This window comes from Mytilus edulis, chromosome 10 (genome assembly GCF_963676685.1).
Source record: "Mytilus edulis chromosome 10, xbMytEdul2.2, whole genome shotgun sequence".
Lineage (NCBI taxonomy): Eukaryota > Metazoa > Mollusca > Bivalvia > Mytilida > Mytilidae > Mytilus > Mytilus edulis.
Genome location: NC_092353.1, coordinates 55,937,203 through 55,959,918, shown reverse-complemented (window position 1 = coordinate 55,959,918; position 22,716 = coordinate 55,937,203). Strand labels below are relative to the sequence as shown.

Below are 22,716 nucleotides of genomic sequence, written 5' to 3'. Positions count from 1 at the left end.
TATCATGTCGAAATATCCTATTGTAATGTTTATTTGTGTAATTCTCTGTCCGTGATGATCTTGCATTTATTTGTACTGTAGTCCTGTCATGTAATGTTATCATTTTAATGTTATATTTAACAATGCCATAACAGCGGGAGGTTTAACTAGCCGCAAATCCAGGTTCAACCCACCATTTTTTTTTTTTATCAAAATGTCCTGTTCCAAGTCAGGAAAATGGCATATGTTATCTAATAGTTCGTTTCTATGTGTGTTGCATTGTCGTTTTTGGATTTTTGTTGCACTACAGTGCTTCTGTTGTTTCATTATTTTCCTCTTATAGTTGACGTGTTTACCTTAGTCAGTTCAAGGATTTGTATAGTTCTAACTATCAAACTTTCAAACAGCGGTATACTACGATTGCCTTTATTTCTCCTATCTTGGTCTACTATGTTGCAACACACTAATAGTGGTAATTAATATTCATTTGGTTTGGCAAAAAAAGAAACTTACAAATTAGGATAATACTTATTAGTATATATACATGTAGGATCATCATAGAATCTTTCGTGCAAATTTTGTTTAAATGTTGCATAATAAAGACAACAGCAGTCTGCTGTTCGAAATTCATAAATCAATAGAGAAAAAAATAATCCTGGTTTTAAACTAAAACTGAGGGAAACGTATCAAATATAAGAGAACTACGACTCTGAGAAAGGAAATGGAAAAGGTGTCAAAGAGAAGAACCCGAACAAAGAGCAGAAAAAACAACTCAAGACCACCAATGGGTCTTCAATACTGCGAAAAAAATCAGCATCCAGCGGCGTGCATTAGCTGGCCCCTTAACAAAAATACTAGTTCAGTAATAATGAACGTCATACTTAACTCCAATATACATAATATATAAATCAAAAGAATCACAAAAGACTAACAAAAATTAAAGTCCAGGCTTCTGACTTGGGACAGGCGCTTAAATGCGGAAGGGTAAACATGTTTTTTTCGATATCTAAACTCCCCCCTGTACCTCTAGTCATTGTAGAAAAAACACACACAAATACGCACAGTAAAACTCAGTTTAAACGAAGTCCGAGTCCGATGGCAGAATAGATGATAAAAGAAACTGCACAAAGTGACAATGATACATACATTAACAAAAGACTATACTAGCAGTTACTTACATGCCAGCTCCAGACCTCATTCAAACTGGTTGAAAGATTATTTCTCCATCATATGCACCGGTTCATATGAATATCAAGAAAAACAACTGGTTTTAAAAAATAAATGTCACACGGTTTAGTTCCGATGCAAATATCATATAAGTGATTCAATATTAAAGCAAAATAGGCTACGTTTACACAGTGTTTTTTGGAGCATTTTAAAGTCCGACACATTTTTTTTTTATTATATACAAATATTGTTTGGAGAGGTTTTAAAAAAAAAATGTGTCGGACTTTAAAATGCTCCAAAAAACACTTACTGGATATGTAGAAACTGTCATTGTAAATAAAAATAAATAAAAAAATTGTATGTAATAATTGTATGTATTGTAAATATAAAATAAATGTAGTTAGTACATATTACTACTCCCATCGTACATTGCCGTTTTTCATGCAACAATAACGCAATGTAAACGTAGCCTCAATAATTATTGTTACATTCGTAATTAATCAGTTCCTTACCCAACTTTGCATTCCGGCAATTAGTCTCCAATGTAACAATAATAATTTTATTATTGTTACATTTCCATGTAACCGTAGCCAGTGCCTTTCAAGTTCCGCGCTGCCATAATCAAGAAGGTAAACGGACAGAAAGTCACAGGACAAAAAGTCACAGGACATAAAGTCACAAATTTGATAGGACAAAAAGTCACAGGACAAAAAGTCACAAATAATTTGGTGACAATTGTTTGAATATATAAGAGAAATATTTTGAAATATTTACTTTTTAATACATATATTCATATTAAAGTTTAGGAAATGTGTCATTATACTTGAAAAACCAAGATTTATTTAATTTTAATCAGGCAAAAGATACATTTATTGGCACCATGAAGCCATTTAAGTGCCAAACCACTTTGACATTTTGTTTTTTTAACAATTATTTGATCATCTTTGATATTTTTTTGATAAATTTTGTTAACAAAGTTGGTTTATATACAATAGTTCAAGAAAAATACAAAAATATTTTTGTAGAAATAAGCGGTTTTTATTCAAAGAAAAAAATGAATTGTGACTTTTTGTCCTGTGACTTTTTGTCCGTGACTTTTTGTCTGTGACTTTTTGTCCTGTGACTTTCTGTCCTACATTCATCAAGAATATCGATTAATCCATAGATCTAGACTATAATTAATATATTCATTGATAAGCTTAATGAAACTGTTAAACCAAGTTTGCATTGTCAAATATTTGAATAAATTGTTCTATTGTTTTGAAATTTTAACTTTAAAGATTTTACATTTAAAACAACCTGTAAATACAAAGTTGAAACTCACATGTATACATAGCATGCAATTAAAATAAGCAACAATTGTTCAATTTGTTTCACCCTGCGTTTCATCGCCAATCTTGTAATAAAGCATACCAACGTTATATCCCAATGCTCATGTACTGAGTTCCTTATTTATCTATTTTCATAATTATGAAGCGTGATTTGTGAACGTAGCAGTAGATAAAAACTTTACTTTTCTGTTGGATTTCAGACAAACTGTAGATGAACTCTTTTGTGTAGAAGGTTGATAATTCACACATGAAATCGCGGGATGATTGAAAACAACGTTTATTCCACATTTTCTATTCCTTGTCATGATATTGCGAATGTTGTAGAGTTTGCACCTTATGAATGGTGTTCTACTCTTCTAGCAGTGGGAACAAATTCAAGAGTATCTATTTACCAATGTGTGTTTGACCAGGAGGTAAAGAAACTCGTGTACACATACAATAACATATCCTCTTACTGTTTTACTTTGTCTTTGTATATACATAACACTATTTTAGTCACTTCGGCACGTGCAGGTTAAAATATCCCCTAGCCAAATAGTCATTTTGATACCTAGTACGAGATTTCTCTGACATCCAACGGCAAAACAGCTGTTGGACGTGAGAGTAATCTTGGACTATAATGATACCTAGTCAATAAACCACTTTCGAGTTTGTCTGTCACCGGAAAAACTCGTCAATAATGCGCTCCTGTCTGTCACCAGAAAACTCGTCAATAATGCGCTCCTATATAACGTCATTTATCCAATAGAGGCAGTGGCTTAGCTGGGTCATTTCTATGTGTACACCCGAACCTTGGCGAGGAACATGTATATGAGGAGTTCCAACGGCTCAATGATAAATCACCTGCTGGTAGTGGGTTCGAAAGGGACGAAGCCCCTGAACAGGTTGGGAACAAACCCCCTGGATGGTGATTATACCTGTATAGAGGGATAAACCTTCTTTAGAGGGATAAAATTATCCCTCTATAGAGGGGTATTTGTGTTTGCACTGGATTTATAGCAAAATAGGGCAGAATGGCGTTTTCTAATTACATGTATATTGGCTATAATCTCTAGCACTATGTGCATCAACATATACACTTTACTAAAAATTGAGATAACCCGTTTTCTGCTAAAGTGACAAAACTTGAAATCTATTGTATACCTATCTGAACACCTGATCAACATCAAAAGGAATAGTTGACCTATAAATTTCATGTCAAATCTAACAATAGAAATTCTGTTCAGTGAGGCATAAGTGAGTAGAATTTACCTGATCATCACAGCTTTCAATCATGGTGAACAATAGATTTTATAATTAGTCAGATAAGCAGCAAACTGGGCATGTGCATATTAAACTAAGTACATCAATTGGTGCATCAACTGTTGCAGGTAACTGCCATAATAAGTAGAGGATGCCATTCTGCCCTGTTTTGATTTAAATCCAGTCTAAACAAAAATACCCTTTATAGAGGGATAATTTTATCCCTCTATAGAAGGTTTATCCCTCTATATTACAGGTATAATCACCATAGAGAGGGTTTGTTCCCAACCTGCTGAAAGCTATCTAGAATGAGATACTGTGTAATGAGCCCTGTCAGTAAAAAAACATTGATAGCAACATACTTTTGAATCTAAATGGTTCATTTGTTTTTGGTTAAATTTTGTAATATGTTAACTTTATAATCATCGTGTTAACCTGGAAGCTAGCCTAATGGTCATTGGTTTTAGAGAAAACGTCCAAACCAATATTACTTTTAAATAAGTTTAAAGGGTGCAGTGAGTGAGCATATAATCAACAACACCTGAGCTGAAAGGTCAAGTGAGCTTTTCTCATCACTTGGCGTCCGTCGTCCTGCGTCCGTCGTCCTGCGTCCGTCGTCTGTCGTCCATCGTCCGTCGTCCGTAAACTTTTACAAAAATCTTCTCCTCTGAAACTACTGGGCCAAATTTAACCAAACTTGGCCACAATCATCCTTGGGGTATCTAGTTTTAAAAATGTGTCCGGTGACCTGGCCATCCAACCAAGATGGCCCCCATGGCTAAAAATAAAACACAGGGGTAAAATGTATATTTTGGCTTATATCTTTGAAACCAAAATATTTAGAGCAAATCTGACATGGGGGTAAAATTGTTGATCAGGTCAAGATCTATCTGCCCTGAAATTTCCAGACGAATGGGACAACTTGTTGTTGGGTTGCTGCCCCTGAATTGGTTATTTTAAGGAAATTTTGCAGTTTTTGGCTATTATCTTGAATACTATTATAGATAGAGATAAACTATAAACAGCAATAATGTTCAGCAAAGTAAGACCTACAAATAAATTAAATGACCAAAATTGTCAGTCAACCCCTTAAGGAGTTATTGCCCTTTATAGTCAATTTTTAACAACTTTCGTCATTTTTTGTAACTTGTACAAAAATCTTTTTCTCTGAAACTACATGGCCAAATTTAACCAAACTTGGCCACAATTATCATTGTGGTATATAGTTTAAAAAATGTGTCCGATGACCCCGCCTACCAAACAAAATGGCCGACATGGCTAAAATTAGAACATAGCGGTAAAATACAGTTTTTGAATTATATTTTTGAAACTAAGACATTAAGGGCAAATCTTTCAAGATTTAAATGTCCATCAGAATAAGATCTTTCCCCTCACTAATTTTCAGATGAATCCGACAACTCGTTGTTGGGTTGCTGCCCTAAAATTGTTAATTTTAAGGAAATTTGCAGTTTTTGGTTATTATCTTGAATACTATTATAGATAGAGATAAACTGTAAACAGCAATACTGTTCAGCAAAGTAAGATCTACAAATAAGTTAACATGATCAAAATTGTTAGAGGACCCCTTTAGGAGTTATTGCCCTTTATAGTCATGGGTCCTACTTGTACAAGTGTATTTTATTTGTATACAAGTTACAAAAATGACGAAAAGTTGTTCAATATTGACTATCAGTCAGGGGTACTACTTGTACAAGTGTATTTTATTTACTTGAAGAGGTAAAAAAAAATATACACATATAAGTAAATTTGTAGGATACTTATACAAGTGAATTTTATTTACTTGTATAGGTAAAAAAATAAATTGGCTAAGTTATGTCCCTTTGGCATTCAGAATTTTTTACTTGTAGAAGTAAAAAAATCATCCTTTCTTCTTTTCTTGAATTCTTAAGATTTCTTTGCTCTAATAGAATTTTGAACTGTGTACCCTTTGCAGATGTCTTTACTAATCATTTAAGTGTAATTTCATGGACTATGAAAGTCCCATTTGTCTGTTATCTTCTTAACACTGCTTATTTACAAGCCCCAAAGAAGCAATTTTTGAATGCCTTGCCCAAATATACAAGATCTTTGCTCAATCAATTTCTTTGATGAATTAATGAGATGAAACATTGAACTTTAATGAAAAAATTTGAGGAAACCTGGGAAAAATCATTAAAGGCATGATTTTACATCTCAAAACTTGAGGATTTTTGTGGGATTGTAAGAAAAATTTACTTATATAAGTAATTTTTTCTGAAAATTAAGGGGAGATTATTCAAACATTATTTATTTACTTATATGTGTATATTTTTTTTCACTTCTTCAAGTAAATAAAATACACTTGTACAAGTAGTACCCCTGACTGATAGTCAATATTGAACAACTTTTCGTCATTTTTGTAACTTGTATACAAAAATCTTCTTTTCTGAAACTATGGGCCAAATTTAAACAAACTTGGCCACAATCATTACTAGGGTATCTATTTAAAAAAAGTGTCTAATGACCCCACCTACCAACCAAGATGACCGACATCAGTAAATACAGTAACAGGTGAGCGACACAGGCTCTTGAGAGCCTCTTGTTTTAATGAACATGAAAAAAAAATCTAAGACATGTAAGAGGTGCAATATGAAAAAATTATGGAACACCTAGGATTTCTTCCCACAAAAAGTGAATGAATATATATCGTTACTTTAAAGGGATTTAAAAAAAAATCTTAAATTTTCTTTTGATATTTTTTTCTTGATCTGGAATATTTCAGGAAAATCTATGAAGGTTTATAAATTTAGCAATTAATTGTGTAAAGAAGAGTCTAGCTATCTGTCTATCAGAAAAGAAAAGAAAAATGAACAAAAACAAATGCTTTCAAAATTTTAGCTTTAGACATTAGTCATAGAAAAAGCTTCTTTGGCATTTTCATAAAATTCGAAGAAGGTTCGACAAGTAGTTAATGTTATTGAGAAATAACCAAATGTAAGCCCAAACTGCGACCAATTATTAATTGCAGAAAGAAATACATTTTGTCCTTAAAATGGGGGAAAATTAAAGATACAATTGCATTATTATATTGCTCTGAATACTCTTTTGATCATAAACAGTTTCTGTCCAACTTTCACGGAGACTCATTCAAAAGAGATACACATTTGGAATTTAAATATTGACGCCGCTTTGTTTCTCTTTTCGAACATAAATCACCGGTACCACGGGTAAATTGTGGTACCCATAAATCACAGGGTCGACAAAAATACAAACAGCATATAAAATCTGAGCAGATAATGAATTGCTTTAAATGTAAGAAAAGTATATAGAATTCATAGTAGATTCAGACTTATAATGATCTATTTGAGTAAATTTAGTCCCTTTTTATTCAAAATTACAATCCATTGAAAAGAAAAGCACAAGGCTGGTGTGCTTTTGACCAATTTTTCTTATTCCATGTCGATTATTTGTTTTATTTTCAAAATTCAAGTGTACGCCCGGGCGGTTTGACGTAAACGTAGCTACGCGCATGAGAGGGGATCACCTGTATTGCAGCACTATTAACGATCATTGAGCATCTAAGTGATTGTTATTGTGGAGGGTTAAATAGAAATACTGTTTGTACTGTAGATACTTAAGGTTCATCATAACAAACGGACAAATATGGCTGTATTTACATGCCAAAAATTACTCTGAGTACAGACTTACCTGTGAAGTCGGAAAAGTTTGAATGCCTGGCATCCACTAGATATAACAAAGTTAAATGCATTTTGTGTTTCAGTAAGATAAAATCTCTTTTGGATTTTGAAGGGATTTTTTTTCCTTCGTGCAAAAGGTGTGAAAATTAACTAAGTTGTGGTTCAACTATGAGATGCTCCCTCAGGTAAAAAACCTGTTTGTATTGTTTTGAATGTCCTTAATTGACATGGACAACAAGTATCTTTACAATTATAGGTGAGTTAAAAGTTTATCTGAGTCAGTGAGTGGACAGTCAATTACAAAGTAATTCAGGTGTTGGTTTATTTTTGCACCTTCTGCAAAAAGGAAAAAATATGCCCATCAAAAGCCAAGAAAGATTTTATCTTTCTTAAACCCAAAATGCATATAACTTTTATATATCTAGTGGATGCAAGGCATTAAAACTTTCAAACAGCACAGGTAAGTCTGTACACAGAGTAGTTTTTGAGGTGAAAATATGGCCATATTTGTCCATTTGTTATGATGAACCTTAATCAAAATTCCCTAATGACAGCAGTGCTGAATGACAATTATGAGAATTCAATTTGCCTAAAAATTCGTACAGTATAGCTTTATTGTTTTCCAACCACTCGCTCAACATTGAAACGGAAGTGACAATGCCCCTAAATGCTGGAATGATGATCACTATAACCAAAGATTTTGACAGAAATGCATCAAACTCGAAAGTTGTCTATTCTGGACTTGGTTGATTCAGCATCAATGATTTGTTTTGCAAAAATTATTGAAGAATCAATTATTATGATGACAATATGAACTATACTTCTGTAAGATGATGTTGAATGTATATGAATACTTAAATTTAAAAGAAATAGATTTTTTTTCTATAATATGTTTTATGATAAATTTGCTCAAGGTGTCAACATACATGACATAAATTTATCATGCATTATATAAAACAGAAATACAAATGTACCTATTGAAACTTTGTTGTAATAAAACTATAATTTCCATAAATTATATCTGTTGCTACTGGATCGTAAATTATTACGGACTTCCATTTTATGATTCTAGTCAACACGCAATATTGGTGTCAGTTTTTTTTTTATAATTAATATAAAAAGACAGGAAATGCAGAAAAAACAATTTAAATTGATAACAATTACAACATTTGTTTTTATCCTAGTACATCATGTACATGGATATTATAAGTTATATGGTTCGCTACTGACCCCATACGGATCCATAGAGGGTTAGTGAAATCCATAGGGGGTGAGGCCGGTTCAGTAGCCAAGGATTACAATCCACTCCCTTTCCCTCAAACCTTGGCAGATTAAGCCAACATTTTGTTTTTTCCCCATCTGTTGGTTGATTAAAGTCACGCCCTTCTTGGTACATCATTCCTTACCAATGCTAGCACATGAACTCTCTTCTGAGTGTGGTGGTAAAAGCACAGTAAAGTCTAGAGTTTACAAACTTGGGTGAAGCAGGAAACAAAAATACAAAAATTGTCACTTTATTTTATCCTATGCTTTGGGGGGAAAAGAATTGATGCACAATCAGCATGTGGCAATTGTTTACCTAGCTACATTTTCTACATTTTTACATGATCATGTTATAGGCGCTTTTTGATTGGATGCAGCCAGTTATGAATGCAAACCAATGAAAATTATTATCTCATGAATCCAAAATTCTCTCTTAATCTGCCAAGGGTGGAGAGTTGGGAGTGGATCGCAACCCTTGCTTTGTGAAGATGATACTTCTTGAAAATGAATACATATATATAAAAAAAAAAAATATTAAACAGCTCTCCCCATATCTCAATATCTCAAATAAATAGCAAAGAAAAAGTAAAAAATAACAAACCGTTATTGGAAATGACTTAAATAGGTGCTGATATGACTGGCTGCTGACTCAACTTTTTCTATGATATTGGTTCAGAATTGACCCGGCGCTGATTTGACTTGTACCAATTATTTAATAATAAGTATAATTTGTGTTACTTCAAAGAGATACTTATTCAGAATAAAGATTTTGTACAGAGAAAATACTGTGAAAATTTAAATGTAGAGGATACATTTTACATAAACAATTATCTATGTAGATCCCTCCACTATTATGAGCTACAAAGGTACAGTATACACTCCCTATTGCGATTGGTGGAGATTTGCCATTAATGTATTTACAACAATATTAACGAGGAGAATTACCGCATCAACATTAAGGGGGTGTTATTAAGGTTTTGGAGGAACCTCATAAATGGGTTCTATCCTCATTTTACTGGTATTTTGTTCGAAAACAAGTATTTATTTTCAGTTATAAGAATATAATCTTTGGATTTACAGAAATTTGCTGTCATGGTGCAAACATTCTGATAAAGAACAACATTTTGCTAAAAGACACCATGCACATACATATATATATGACTGAAATATTATCTGGACAAAAGTAAAAAGGTATGCCTGTAATGGTTATCAAAAAACAGTAGCGTTACCTATACAAACATGCTCAATACTCTCACAAATCATGAATGTTATATTCCTCTGTTCTGTTTCAAAACTTTATTATTTTCGATTTATATTTTTAGAAAGAAGAACCTGATGGTGAAGAATTTGAATGGAGGTCCATATTTGATTTTCAAAATGGTTTCCGTGTCACATCTATATCATGGTGTCCAGAAACAACATTTATGACCAGAGAAAAGGAAGATTTTATTAGGTTACATTAAAGTTTCATCTTTTTTTAGATTTATTTGTATCAAAACTATATCCTAGTAACTTTTGATAAATAAATACGCAAAAATGTGAGAACAATTATTGCAATTTAAAAAAATGTTAAAAACAAAATTTTACATTGTAACTTAAAAATGAGAGTCTTTATTTTTGAGAATCCCATGCCCTAACAAATTGATATTTAACAATAATAAAAATATTGCGAACATTTCTGAATTTACAGATCACATGTGAATAAGAAGAATTGAAATATAATTCAATGAGACAGCAGATTAATACCACAAAAAAACAAACCCCAAAGACATCTTTACTGTTAGTCTTCAACAAAATAAAGGTGTCTCTATACTATGTCCTGCTTTTAATCACCAGGATTCTAAAAAATATTGAGGAATTTATAAACCAAAAGTATCATTGATTTGCCATCAATACAAAATTACACAAAATGACAAAAGACAATCACCAACGAGATTCGTGGCATTGGACGGCATATGAACATATATATTGCAGGGTCAAGCTAAAGTTATTTGGATTGTCAACTTAGTTTCTAACATGTAGGATTGAAATTTAAAAAATCAGAATGAAGTCATACTTTGACGGGTATATGTACATGGCGTAACTTTTTCTCTCACACTAATTCATAGGGTTTCAAATAGAATAGCAATTTGAAAACAAAGACTTTGCTGTTTCAACCAACAAAAAAGTATGAATCTGAATCTCACACGGTGTACAATGAATCTATAAAACTCAACATAATTTATATAGACTATTTCTAATATTGATATTTTTCATCCAATTGATACTTGTACATGTAATATTCCAAGGTCAAACATATATTTCTATATTAAGGGTTGTTTTTTCAGTCCATTCCTTAAATTTTACATTGCATCCATTATCTCATGTGACGTTGTTGTGCTCTATTTATTTAGTTTTTATGAATAATTCTGTTTCCTGTACTCTATGATTAATTTTGCAAACAGCTTCTAATTTATATATGTAGATTTGCAATTGGTGGGAGTGACAAGAAAATAAAGATAGTCTCAGCAAACTTGAAAGGCGACAATACATGTCAGGTAAGATTAAGAATTTGTTATTTGATCGCAGCAAACTTGAAAGCGGAATAGATTTCAGGTATACATGGTATAGGGGTACAAAAGCTTTTATTGAAACACATTTTGTATGAAACTTGTTAGCACTTCATACTGTAAATGAGTGCAAGATCAACGCTTATACAATGTTATACAACCCTTTAAAATGACAAAATGGAAGCATTCAATTCTTAAAATTACATTTATATGCTAAAGCCATGAAACAGTGAGTTATGTCAAGCTTTTCATGCCTTTCCCAATGCATTGTTATAAAATTGTCATAGGAAGCACATGCAGTCATGAATGTTGCATTTTATTTAGAAATAAATTATGATTTAGAAATGCATGAGGACTATATTCAGCCAATCAAAAGCACAGCTTCTTATGCAGAATTCCTGTTTTGTAATTGTTATATAATATACTAGTCAGTTTCATCAGTTATATTGAACCATGTTAATTGCCCTCCATCTTTTTACTAGGTATACTGTATTGTAAAATTAAAAATGTTGTTATTTGTTTCAAAAATGCACCAGTATCAAGTTTCTAACAATGATAAAAAAACACATTTAATTTCAGTAGCAATTTTTCCTCTGCAGAAGTTTGAACTCACCTAAATTGGTTCACACATTTTTTCCAGTAATCAGTGTTGCAGAATAATAAATATATGTATTAATTTTTGAATTTACAGTATATAGTAATAAACATGTTATATTTTAGATTTGTGAAGGTCACACTGACTTCATTAACTCAATAGCCTACATACCTGACACAGCAGGGGAACTGGTATCAACTGGTGATGACAATACATTAAGGTTGTGGAACAAGGAAGGGGAACAGCAGGGATGCTTCCAGTTATCTGCCCCTGGAATGTCTGTTTGTGTTCATGAACGAGAACCAGGAAAGGTAGGAATTGAAATACTATTAAGGATGAGCTTAGGTCAAATTAAAAAAAAAAAAAACTAGAATGTTAATTTTATATTATAAGGCAGAAAGCATAGTTAAGGAAAAGACATAAGCTAAAGTATTCAAATTATAGGTCAAAACATCTGCTACAGTGCAATTTTGGGAAAATCATCTATTCCTGAAAAAAACCCCAAAAAACCTAAAAATCTTTCCACTCATACAAACACATTAAAAATTATATATCTTAGATGAAACCAATATGCTAAAGTGTTATTATCTTCTATATGTTTTTTTGGCAAAACACAGAATCAAATCTGATTTTTATTTGTAGTTATGGTTTCTTGAATGTTAAGAATTTGTGTCCACATCACACTTCATGAATATTTCCTTTTTTCTTCACAATCTTTATAGGTTATAGTTGCACAGAAGAATGGTATAATAAAAATATTCAGCTTAGCCTTACAGAGACAGATTATGTCCCTTGATTGTTGCCAAGCACCACTGATGTCAGCAGACTGGAGTTATATGAATGAAGATTTTGTTGTGGCTGCATGTGGCACTGAATGGCTAATATTTCAAATGTCTAGGTCGAGGTGAGAAACATAATGATATTGAGTAATAAAAGTGTCATAGTATTTCATTGGACCACTAACCACTTCTCATTAAATACAGTTAGAAACTTTTAAAAACCTAGCTATAATTTCAAACGTAAAGTAGACATTTCATCATCAGCAAAAAATTTATTTATTAATTGTGTTTAGTTCAAGGCAGAAAAACAGGATCACAAGTTGTTAACTGTCTGATACATTATTCTCAGTCTTTGCTCCTACTCCTAAATTATGTGTGAAAAAACAAAATCGATGACCTGTAAACAATTTTTAGTTTGCAAGTTTAATCCCTTAAAATATTTTCTCTTGTAAAACTGTTTGTTTTATGTTTGATTAGTGTTTAAAAAATCTTTTCCAGTCAGCCATTAGAGAGGAGACAGGCACACACTGAGGGCTGTAAGCATGTTAAATGGGCAAGGAACCAGCAGACATTACTGGCTACATCTGGGAGACCAGGAAGACAAATCAAAGTATTCAGTACCAGACATCATCAGGTAAGATGTTATATAGTAAGGGAACCAGTAGACAGACATTACTGGCTACATCTGGGAGACCAGGAAGACAAATCAAAGTATTCAGTACCAGACATCATCAGGTAAGATGTTTTATAGTTAAGGAACCAGTAGACAGAAATTATTGGTTACATGAAGAAAAACACTTATTGTTCCTTTAAAGCTTATGAAATCTTGCCAACCTCGAATAACATTGGATAAGGAAAATCTTGCAATTTAGTTTCAACAAAATAAAATATATTTAGATATTGCCAAAAGGTTTTTGCTAGGGAATGCATATGTTTACCAATTTTACAAAATCTCCATGGAGGTTTGAAGTGCAAGGGGAACTTAAGCTCCCCTTTTTTGTTGAGTGTCTTTCTGAACTACTACTATATTATTTGAATGAGTATATATGTGCTTATAAACCGTTTGGACTCATTTCAATTCCTGGTTTGAGGTGTTCAAATAATATAATAAAGAATTTCAGAATCAGGTCAACACCTTTTAGAAAATGCCTGTACCAAGTCAGGAATATGACAGTTGTTATCCATTCGTTTGATGTGTTTGGACTTTTGATTTTGCCTTTTGATTTTGGACTTTCCTTTTTAGCTCACCTGGCCCGAAGGGCCAAGTGAGCTTTTCCCATCACTTGGCGTCCGTCGTCGTCGTCGTCTGTCGTCGTCCGTCGTCCATCGTCCGTCGTCGTTAACTTTTACAAAAATCTTCTCCTCTGAAACTACTGGGCCAAATTAAACCAAACTTGGCCACAATCATCTTTGGGGTATCTAGTTTAAAAAATGTGTGGCGTGACCCGGCCAACCAACCAAGATGGCCGCCATGGCTAAAAATAAAACATAGGGGTAAAATGCAGTTTTTGGCTTATAACTCAAAAACCAAAGCATTTAGAGCAAATCTGACTGGGGTAAAATTGTTTATCAGGTCAAGATCTATCTGCCCTCAAATTTTCAGTTGAATCCGACAACCAGTTATTGGGTTGCTGCCCCTGAACTGGTAATTTTAGGTAATTTTTGCTGTTTTTGGCTATTATCTTGAATATTATTATAGATAGAGATAAACTGTAAACAGCAATAATGTTCAGCAAAGTAAGATTTACAAATAAGTCAACATGACCAAAATGGTCAGTTGACCCCTTTAGGAGGTATTGACCTTTATAGTCAATTTTTAACCATTTTTCGTAAATCTTAGTAATCTTTTACAAAAATCTTCTCCTCTGAAACTACTGGGCCAAATTAATCCAAACTTGGCCACAATCATCTTTGGGATATCTAGTTTAAAAAATGTGTGGCGTCACCTGGCCAACCAACCAAGATGGCCGCCATGGCGTAAAATAGAACATAGGGGTAAAATGCAGTTTTTGGCTTATAAGTCAAAAACCAAAGCATTAAGAGCAAATCTAACATGCGGTAAAAGTGTTTTTCAGGTCAAGATCTATCTGTCCTGAAATTTTCAGATGAATCGGACAACCTGTTGTTGGGTTGCTGCCCCTGAATTGGTAATTTTAAGGAAATTTTGCTGTTTTTGGTTATTATCTTGAATATTATTATAGATAGAGATAAACTGTAAACAGCAATAATGTTCAGCAAAGTAAGATTTACAAATAGGTCAGCATGACCAAAATGGTCAGTTGACCCCTGAAGGAGTTATTGCCCTTTATAGTCAATTTTTAACCATTTTTAGCTCACCTGGCCTAAAATATTATCTTGAATATTATTATAGATAAAGATAAACTGTAAACAGCAAAAATGATTAGCAAAGTAAGATCTACAAATAGGTTAATATGACCAAAATTGTCAATTGACCCCTTAGGCCACACCAATTTGATTCCTTGTTCGACGGACCCGCCCGCACCTATTTTTTTCAAAACAGAATTTTTTTTTTTTTTTTTTATTCCCGCTTCCCGCATCCGGAAATATAATCATGTCTATTTCCCGCACCGTTTTTTTTGTAAATATTATAAAAAGATATCAACATTGGTTTCTTTCCCCCTTACTTATATTCCCTATTAAAAAATGCTCGTTGTTAGAATAAAGTACAAAGAACACATGAAGGATTTGCCTTCAACTGCAATTATATTATGCTGGCAAAACAAAACTATCTATAGCCGCTGCATGTTTATGCACCTGTCCTGATTGATTCAGGGGCCTGTCGTTCAGCAGTTACCGTTTGTTGATGTTGTTCATTGGTATAATTTTTCCCGTTTGGATATATAAATTAGATCGTTGGTTTGCCTGTTCGAATTGTGTACGCTAATAATTTTGGGATCCTTTATAGCTTGCTGTTTGGTCTGTATCAAAGCCCTGTGTAAAAGGCCGTACTTTGACCTGTGTTTGTTATTGTCAGGTTGAGAACAACCCTCCCTCAGACAAGGGGTCATTTTACTGATGTAGAAAAGAAAATAGAAATACCAAGGATTTGTATAGTTCTTCTATACAAAACCTTTGAAAACTTAGAATTTTGTACTCAAAAAGAGGAGAGTTACATCATATTTTAAACTTTTTCTAAAAGAGGGGTCCACTTATTTTGAATAATATTAAACTGTTAAAGTAAATGTGTTAATTTAACATGGTTAATTAGTCCAGGAATATTACAAAAATTCTTGGACATGCTTTGACCATTTAATACTAGATAGATATATAGTTCTTTGAGAAAATATGAGCCAAAACAAACAAATATATTATAACTTATATTGATCCCTCATAAAACATGTAAAAGGGATATTTATAACATTAAGGGGTTGCCCCCAAACTGATTATGACTTGGATGGAGAATTGTCTCATTGTCAGTCACACATACATAGACCAGATTTAATTATTTCTTGGTGTATAGGGATAAGTTTTACTCAGTATTTTGAGTTCATTTCCAGTACTATATAGATACAGATACAGATAGGGAAAAATACTTCAGAAATTAAAGAAATGTCAAAGTACAAATCAAGTTTAATTATTGTCAAAACCTACTATTTTATGTTAACAAAAAAAAAATATAGTCGCTCGCCTTTACTTTTCAAGCTTCGCCTCAAAAATTTGCAAATTAAATATTTTTTTATTAAAATTTTCAAATCGCTCGCTCGCCCCAAATTTTTGAGTCCAAAAATCCGTAGAACAAGAAATTAAATTGGTGTGGCCTTAAGGGGTAAATGTCCTTTAATGACAATTTTTCACAATTTGTTCATCATATTTGCTAACTTTAAAAAATCTTCTCCTCTGAAACTACTGAATGGATTTGGATGAAACTTAGCATGATAGTTCCTTAGATTATCCTGCACAAAGTGTGTGCTTCGATTTTTGATCCGTCAAAAAACATGACCGCCCTTACTTTAAATAGAACATAGGGGTCAAATGCAGTTTTTGGCTTATATCTCAAAAACGAAAGCATTTAGAGCAAATCTGACAGGGGTAAAAATGTTCATTAGGTCAAGATCTATCAGCCCTGAAATTTTCAGACGAATCAAACAAACCATTGTTGGGTTGCTGCCACTTAATTGGTAATTTTAAGGAAATTTTGCAGTTTTTGGTCATTATCTTGAATATCATTATAGATAAAGATAAACTGTAAACAGCAAAAATGATCAGCAAAGTAAGATCTACAAATAGGTTAATATGACCAAAATTGTCAATTGACCCCTTAAGGGGTAAATGTCCTTTAATGACAATTTTTCACAATTTGTTCATCATATTTGCTAACTTTAAAAAATCTTCTCCTCTGAAACTAATGAATGGATTTGGATGAAACTTAGCATGATAGTTCCTTAGATTATCCTGCACAAAGTGTGTGCTTCGATTTTTGATCCGTCAAAAAACATGGCCGCCCTTACTTTAAATAGAACATAGGGGTCAAATGCAGTTTTTGGCTTATATCTCAAAAACGAAAGCATTTAGAGCAAATCTGACATAGGGTAAATATGTTCATTATGTCTGATCTATTAGCCCTGAAATTTTCAGACGAATCAAACAAACCATTGTTGGGTTGCTGCCACTTAATTGGTAATTTTAAGGAAATTTTGCAGTTTTTGGTCATTATCTTGAATATCATTATAGATAAAGATAAACTGTAAACAGCAAAAATGATCAGCAAAGTAAGATCTACAAATAAGTTAAATATGACCAAAATTGTCAATTGACCCCTTAAGGGGTTATTGTCCTTTAATGACAATTTTTTCACAATTTGTTCATCATATTTGCTAACTTTAAAAAATCTTCTCCTCTAAAACTACTCAACCAAATTCAACCAAACTTCAACTGAATGATCAGTAGGGTGTATAAAATAAAGTTTGTGTTTTATTTTGTTTTGGTCTCATTTTCTTTATTTATAAACAGTAAGTCATATATATTTGTAATATTGAAGAATTGTTAGCTGTACATGTTTGCCTGGCATGGTTCAATATGTTCAATAAGGCATTGTTTACCAGGTGAGCAATTCAGGCTCTTGAGAGCCTCTTGTTTCTTAGTAATCTTTTACAAAAATCTTCTTCTCTGAAACTATTGGGCCAAATTAAACTAAACTTGGCCACAGTCATCATTGGGGTAACTTGTTTAAAAAATGTGTGGCGTGACCTGGCCAATCAACCAAAATGGCTGCCATGGCTAATAATAGAACATAGGGGTAAAATGCAGTTTTTGGCTTACAACTCAAAAACCGAAGCATAAAGAGAAAATCTGACAGGGTTTAATTGTTTATCAGGTCAAGATCTATCTGCCCTGATGTTTTCACATGGATTGGATAACCCGTTGTTAGGTTACTGTCCTGAATTGGTAATTTTAAGGAAATTTTGCCGTTTTTTGTTATTATCTTGAATATTAAGAATATAAATAAGATCTACAAATAAGTTTACATGACCAAAATAGTCAATTGACCCCTTAAGGAGTTATTGCCCTTTATAGTTAATTTTTAACATTTTTCATAATTTTTTGTTAATTTTTAGAAAATATTTTCCACTGTAATTACTGGGCCAAGTTCATTATAGATAGAGATAATTGTAGCAACAAGAATGTTCAGTAAAGTAAGATCTACAAACACATCACTATCACCAAAACACAATTATGTCATGAATTTATCCGTGTCCATTGTTTAATATGCACAAGACCAAGGTGAGCGACACAGGCTCTTTTAATAGAGCCTCTAGTTGAATTTTCCTCGGAGTTCAGTATTTTTGTGTTTTTACTTTTTATGGGAGATATCCCCCATAAATCTGGATAGTTGGCAAGTCTGAATGGAGCTTATTAGCTTACCTGACCAAAAGGGTAAGTGGGAGGTACTGCCATTACCTTATGTCTGTTATTTATTGAAACTTGTATAAATCCAGGGGTAAAATTAACAAAAATGTCATTTCCAAAATTATGAAAAATCATATGAATGACCAAACTATAGAAATAATTACTTTGTGGTACCCTTTGATACTATGTTGTTTTATTATCAACCAGCTTCAATCTCATCTGGAATCACAAGGTCAGTTTTGACCAAATATAGCTTGTATCATTGACTCTATTTAAAATGTATTGTCTAATAACCTTTTTGACAATCCAACAGTGGTTATTGCTAAAAAAGAACATATAAGAGTTAACAACTGAAAATATTCTGAAAAAAATTCTGAAACATCTGGTGAAAACGTTTAAAACTAGTTGAAAATAATAGTGCATTAAATCACTCTTTCCGTTCAGCAAAACAGACACTTGCATGAAAGCCTGCTATAATACATATTTATGTTCAGTTTAAACCAAATTCAATATACATTTTTCGTAAAATTATGGTGTGTTAATAATTTATAAAGTTAAGCAGTGTTCACATGATAAATAAGTTTTGAAGTTAGCCATTTTGGAAATTATAGATGAATGTAAGTGGTGCAGGCTCTTTAGATAATCTAGCCTTTGACACTCTAAACCAACAAATAACACCCAATAAGTTGAAACAAGATATGAGCTGCGTCTTATAGAAATCAATCTTATGCAAGTGCACATATACATGTACATGTGTAATATTTTGATTGTTTTTAGAATGTTGGAAAACAAAATAAATTATGTATTTTGGTCTGTTGGAAGGACGCTTATACAATTCAATTTTAAAACAGTTAAAGACTTTCGATAGATATTTTTTTCAACCCGAAATACTAGGTGAACAGATGTATTGATATTCATTTACATAAAGTTGATTTCTATTCGACAATACTTAGTTAAATTTGTTATATATTTTATATATATTTGTATCTGACAAAAGATAATATTTTTCTGTTTACTAGATGCCATTAAGTACAACACTTCAAGTAGCCTATGGTATGAGCTGGCATCATAAAATACCAGCATTGGCGATTGGTGGAGACAAACAGGTTCATGTGTACTTACTACAGACAGCAAGGTCACAACCAAGCTGACAGTGAAATTGCCAGAGCAGCAGATATTCTATAAAAGAACACAAAAAAAGAAAAGCACAATATGAAAAGTGACTTTGAAATCTTGAAGAAAATATTTATTATCTCAATAAAAATTTAGAACACCATTTGATATGAGTTTAGTTATTTGTTTATATTTCTTGATCACTCATCACCCAACATTTTATTTTAGCAATTGCCACTGTAGCTACTAATTATGAATTTGAATTAAATCACTGTTTAGCATCATCATTGGATATATAAGTTTTATTATGGATTAAAATAGAGAGTTTGTGGTTTTTTACAGCACCTCGACTTCTTCAACCAATAAAAACTGACAACAGGGAGATAGCCAATACTGCTGAAAGTGTTTTTAAACACCAACCAATCAGTTGATATTAAATATATATTGAAGAATACTATGGAAAGATTGCATACTAATTCATATAGTTTTCATGAAAAATCCTATCCAAACATGAACCAAGACAAAAAGTTTTGAAAGAGTTTTAAACCAATGATCTGAAAAAGAATAACCCAAATTGTGCGAAATCACATATTCCTGAATGAGTAATAATTTAAAAGAAAAGGTACAATACATTTATCATTTAAAGACGAAATATATCATTTAAAACATTCCTGAACTGAAGCACTGACTTATTGGCATGTAGTTCAACAGGAGATAGAGGCAATTAGGAGCCATTCAAAAGATGCATAAGACAGATTTCATTTTGTATGAGAAATGTCTTAAGATTTAATGCAGAAGCTTTACTCAAAGTTTTGTCTTACCTGTGATGAAAGTAGCAGAATTGGTGTCAGCTGCTGTGACCATGTACATTTTATTTAGAAAGCTTAATATTTCAGAAGTAGAAGATCTTGTATTGACTTATGTTATAAAGTTTCTGTATCCTTGACCACATTTTCAGGGTTCATCATCTGCTTGAAAAGCATTTAGTATTTTATTTATCTCGGGCTCAGTGCAAAGCTTTCTCATATCTCAATTTATGATTAATGCTGCATGCATTTTTCATTATACAGACATCATTAACATGGTGTGCTCTTGATACAAAACTTGCTTCAAAAATAAAATATTCCTGACTTGGTACAGGCATTTTCTTATGTAGAAAACGGTAGATTTAACCCAGTTTTAAAGCTAGTCAAACCTCTCTCTTGTATGACATTCGCATCAAATTCCATTATATTGACAACGATTTGTGGACAAAATAAACAGACATAACATGTAAAAATATAAAATATTGGGGTACAGCAACAGAGCTTTAAGAAAGAATGACTGCAATTGACCATATTAGTTATACAGTCACCGACACAATTTCGTTGACTTGTATGATGATAATGTTGTGTCTGTGTTTTAACTCACTAGCTACTCTTGTTTTCGCGGTCTTTTTAAACCAGGTTAGTCGTCTGAACTGTAGATCTACCGATTGTGTTCTATCCCTGTTTGTGATACTCTGATTGATTGAGGATTATTACTACAAAAACAGATAAGTTGTGAATTTTGGTGGCGTAATGCAAGTGAGAGGTTTAGCTAGCTACACAACCAGGTTTGATCAATCATTTTCTAATTAGGAAAATGCCTGTACCAAGTCAGGAATATTGACAGTTGTTGGCCATTCATTTGATGTGTTTGAGCTTATGATTTTGCCATTTGATTAGGGACTGTCCGTGTTGAATTTTCCTCGGAGTTCAGCAGTTTTGTGATTTCACGTTTTACCATTCTAGAGTTATACACCTTTAAAGATGGAGACATTGCCGAATTTGTCTTTTTCTGACTTACGTTTGCCTCCAACAAATGTTATGAAACTTATGCCTTTTACCACAAATCATGGATTAAGTACGAATTTCGGTAGCGTCATTTCACCGTTCTATAATTATGACCCTTTATAACGTAATATGGAATCGGGGGCATCATTTGTGTCCCATGGACACATTCCCCATTTATTGTATTTTATTCTCTTTTTCTTAAATTCGAATATTGGTAAACAAATGTTGCCTAAAATGAGGGGGGGGTCAATACCTTTTTTATGTTAACCTGTTTTGGCCCTTTTCAAGGTGTTGTTAACTGTTATCCGAGATGAATTTAAACTGTTAACTGTTTTCAACCCACCGTGTTAACTGTTATCAGCAATTTGTTTTTTATTAACTGTTTTTGCCAAAATCGAGGTGTTGTTAACATGTTAACGGACCCCCGTATTGCTCCCTCCTAAAATGATAACAAAAATTTGGATAAATTATGCATTAATAACCCCACCCTACATGGCTTGGTAAGAATCACGGTTAAAGCCTCAGCCATCAGATTATCAGATATGCCAACACTATTATCAAAAAAATATAACATGGGACATATTCATTATGCTGCTTTAATCTTTTTTTTCCAATATAATGCTTTTTGAGTGAAATTTATGTTTTAGTTCTAATTTATATTAGTTGTTTATATCCTTTACCCTACTTCTTTGTTCATTGCATTTTGATTAAATAGTTATGAAGTCAAAAATACTTTAAATTACTAGAAGTTGTTATGTAACTAACTAAACTAACTGATAAGGCATATGTGAAATAATAGGTTTATTTTTTGTTTGCTGTAGAATGCATGTCAACAAGACAATCTGCATTGATTTTATTTTCGTGATCTTTGATAAGATTTATTAATGAAAAAATAACAATTACAATACAATTATACAATTTCCTGTATATAATTAGAAATAATCATATATAGGCCAAATGTATCTTATTCAATTCAATAATTATATTTGTGAAGTCATCATTCCCTTACAATTTTCGGTTGATAATGAAAGTTCGAAAATCTGCCATCCGTGTTGTAAAACTATTCAAAGTAATTGCTTAAATTTTGATTGAATTTGTGATAAAAGAAGGACTCGTTTAAATTATCTGTCGTTTGAGAATACACAAGGATGGTATTAGTTATATGATTTCAAAAATATTTTCTAACTGAAACAATTGTATCTCAAAGTCATTATTAAGTCGTTTGACCCTTATCAAAGGCCTATATTAATTATACAATCTTTTAATAACACATTTTAATTTGTGCATTATTAAAATACAGATACTTGTTGATACTGTTTAAATGTTTGTGTATAGTATA

General features: G+C 32.4%; 1 protein-coding gene across 1 annotated transcript; it reads left to right on the top strand.

The window, feature by feature from the left end:
• The first annotated feature begins 2,695 nt into the window (after nt 1-2,695).
• LOC139491515 (nucleoporin Nup37-like) lies at nt 2,696-19,728 on the top strand. Its single transcript, XM_071279247.1, has 7 exons — nt 2,696-2,890; nt 9,982-10,112; nt 11,124-11,196; nt 11,929-12,114; nt 12,526-12,707; nt 13,081-13,216; nt 19,470-19,728. The coding sequence occupies exons 1-7, from the start codon at nt 2,738-2,740 to the stop codon at nt 19,599-19,601; spliced, it is 993 nt and encodes a 330-aa protein (XP_071135348.1). The 5' UTR covers nt 2,696-2,737; the 3' UTR covers nt 19,602-19,728.
• The last annotated feature ends 2,988 nt before the right edge of the window (nt 19,729-22,716 follow it).

Bases quoted from the DNA above. Each gene is read 5' to 3' on its own strand.
- LOC139491515 (XM_071279247.1), top strand. From the start codon at position 2,738: ATGATTGAAAACAACGTTTATTCCACATTTTCTATTCCTTGTCATGAT. The intron at 2,891-9,981 runs GTAAAGAAACTC...TTATATTTTTAG, and splicing joins AATGTGTGTTTGACCAGGAG to AAAGAAGAACCTGATGGTGA. The intron at 12,115-12,525 runs GTAGGAATTGAA...CAATCTTTATAG, and splicing joins ATGAACGAGAACCAGGAAAG to GTTATAGTTGCACAGAAGAA.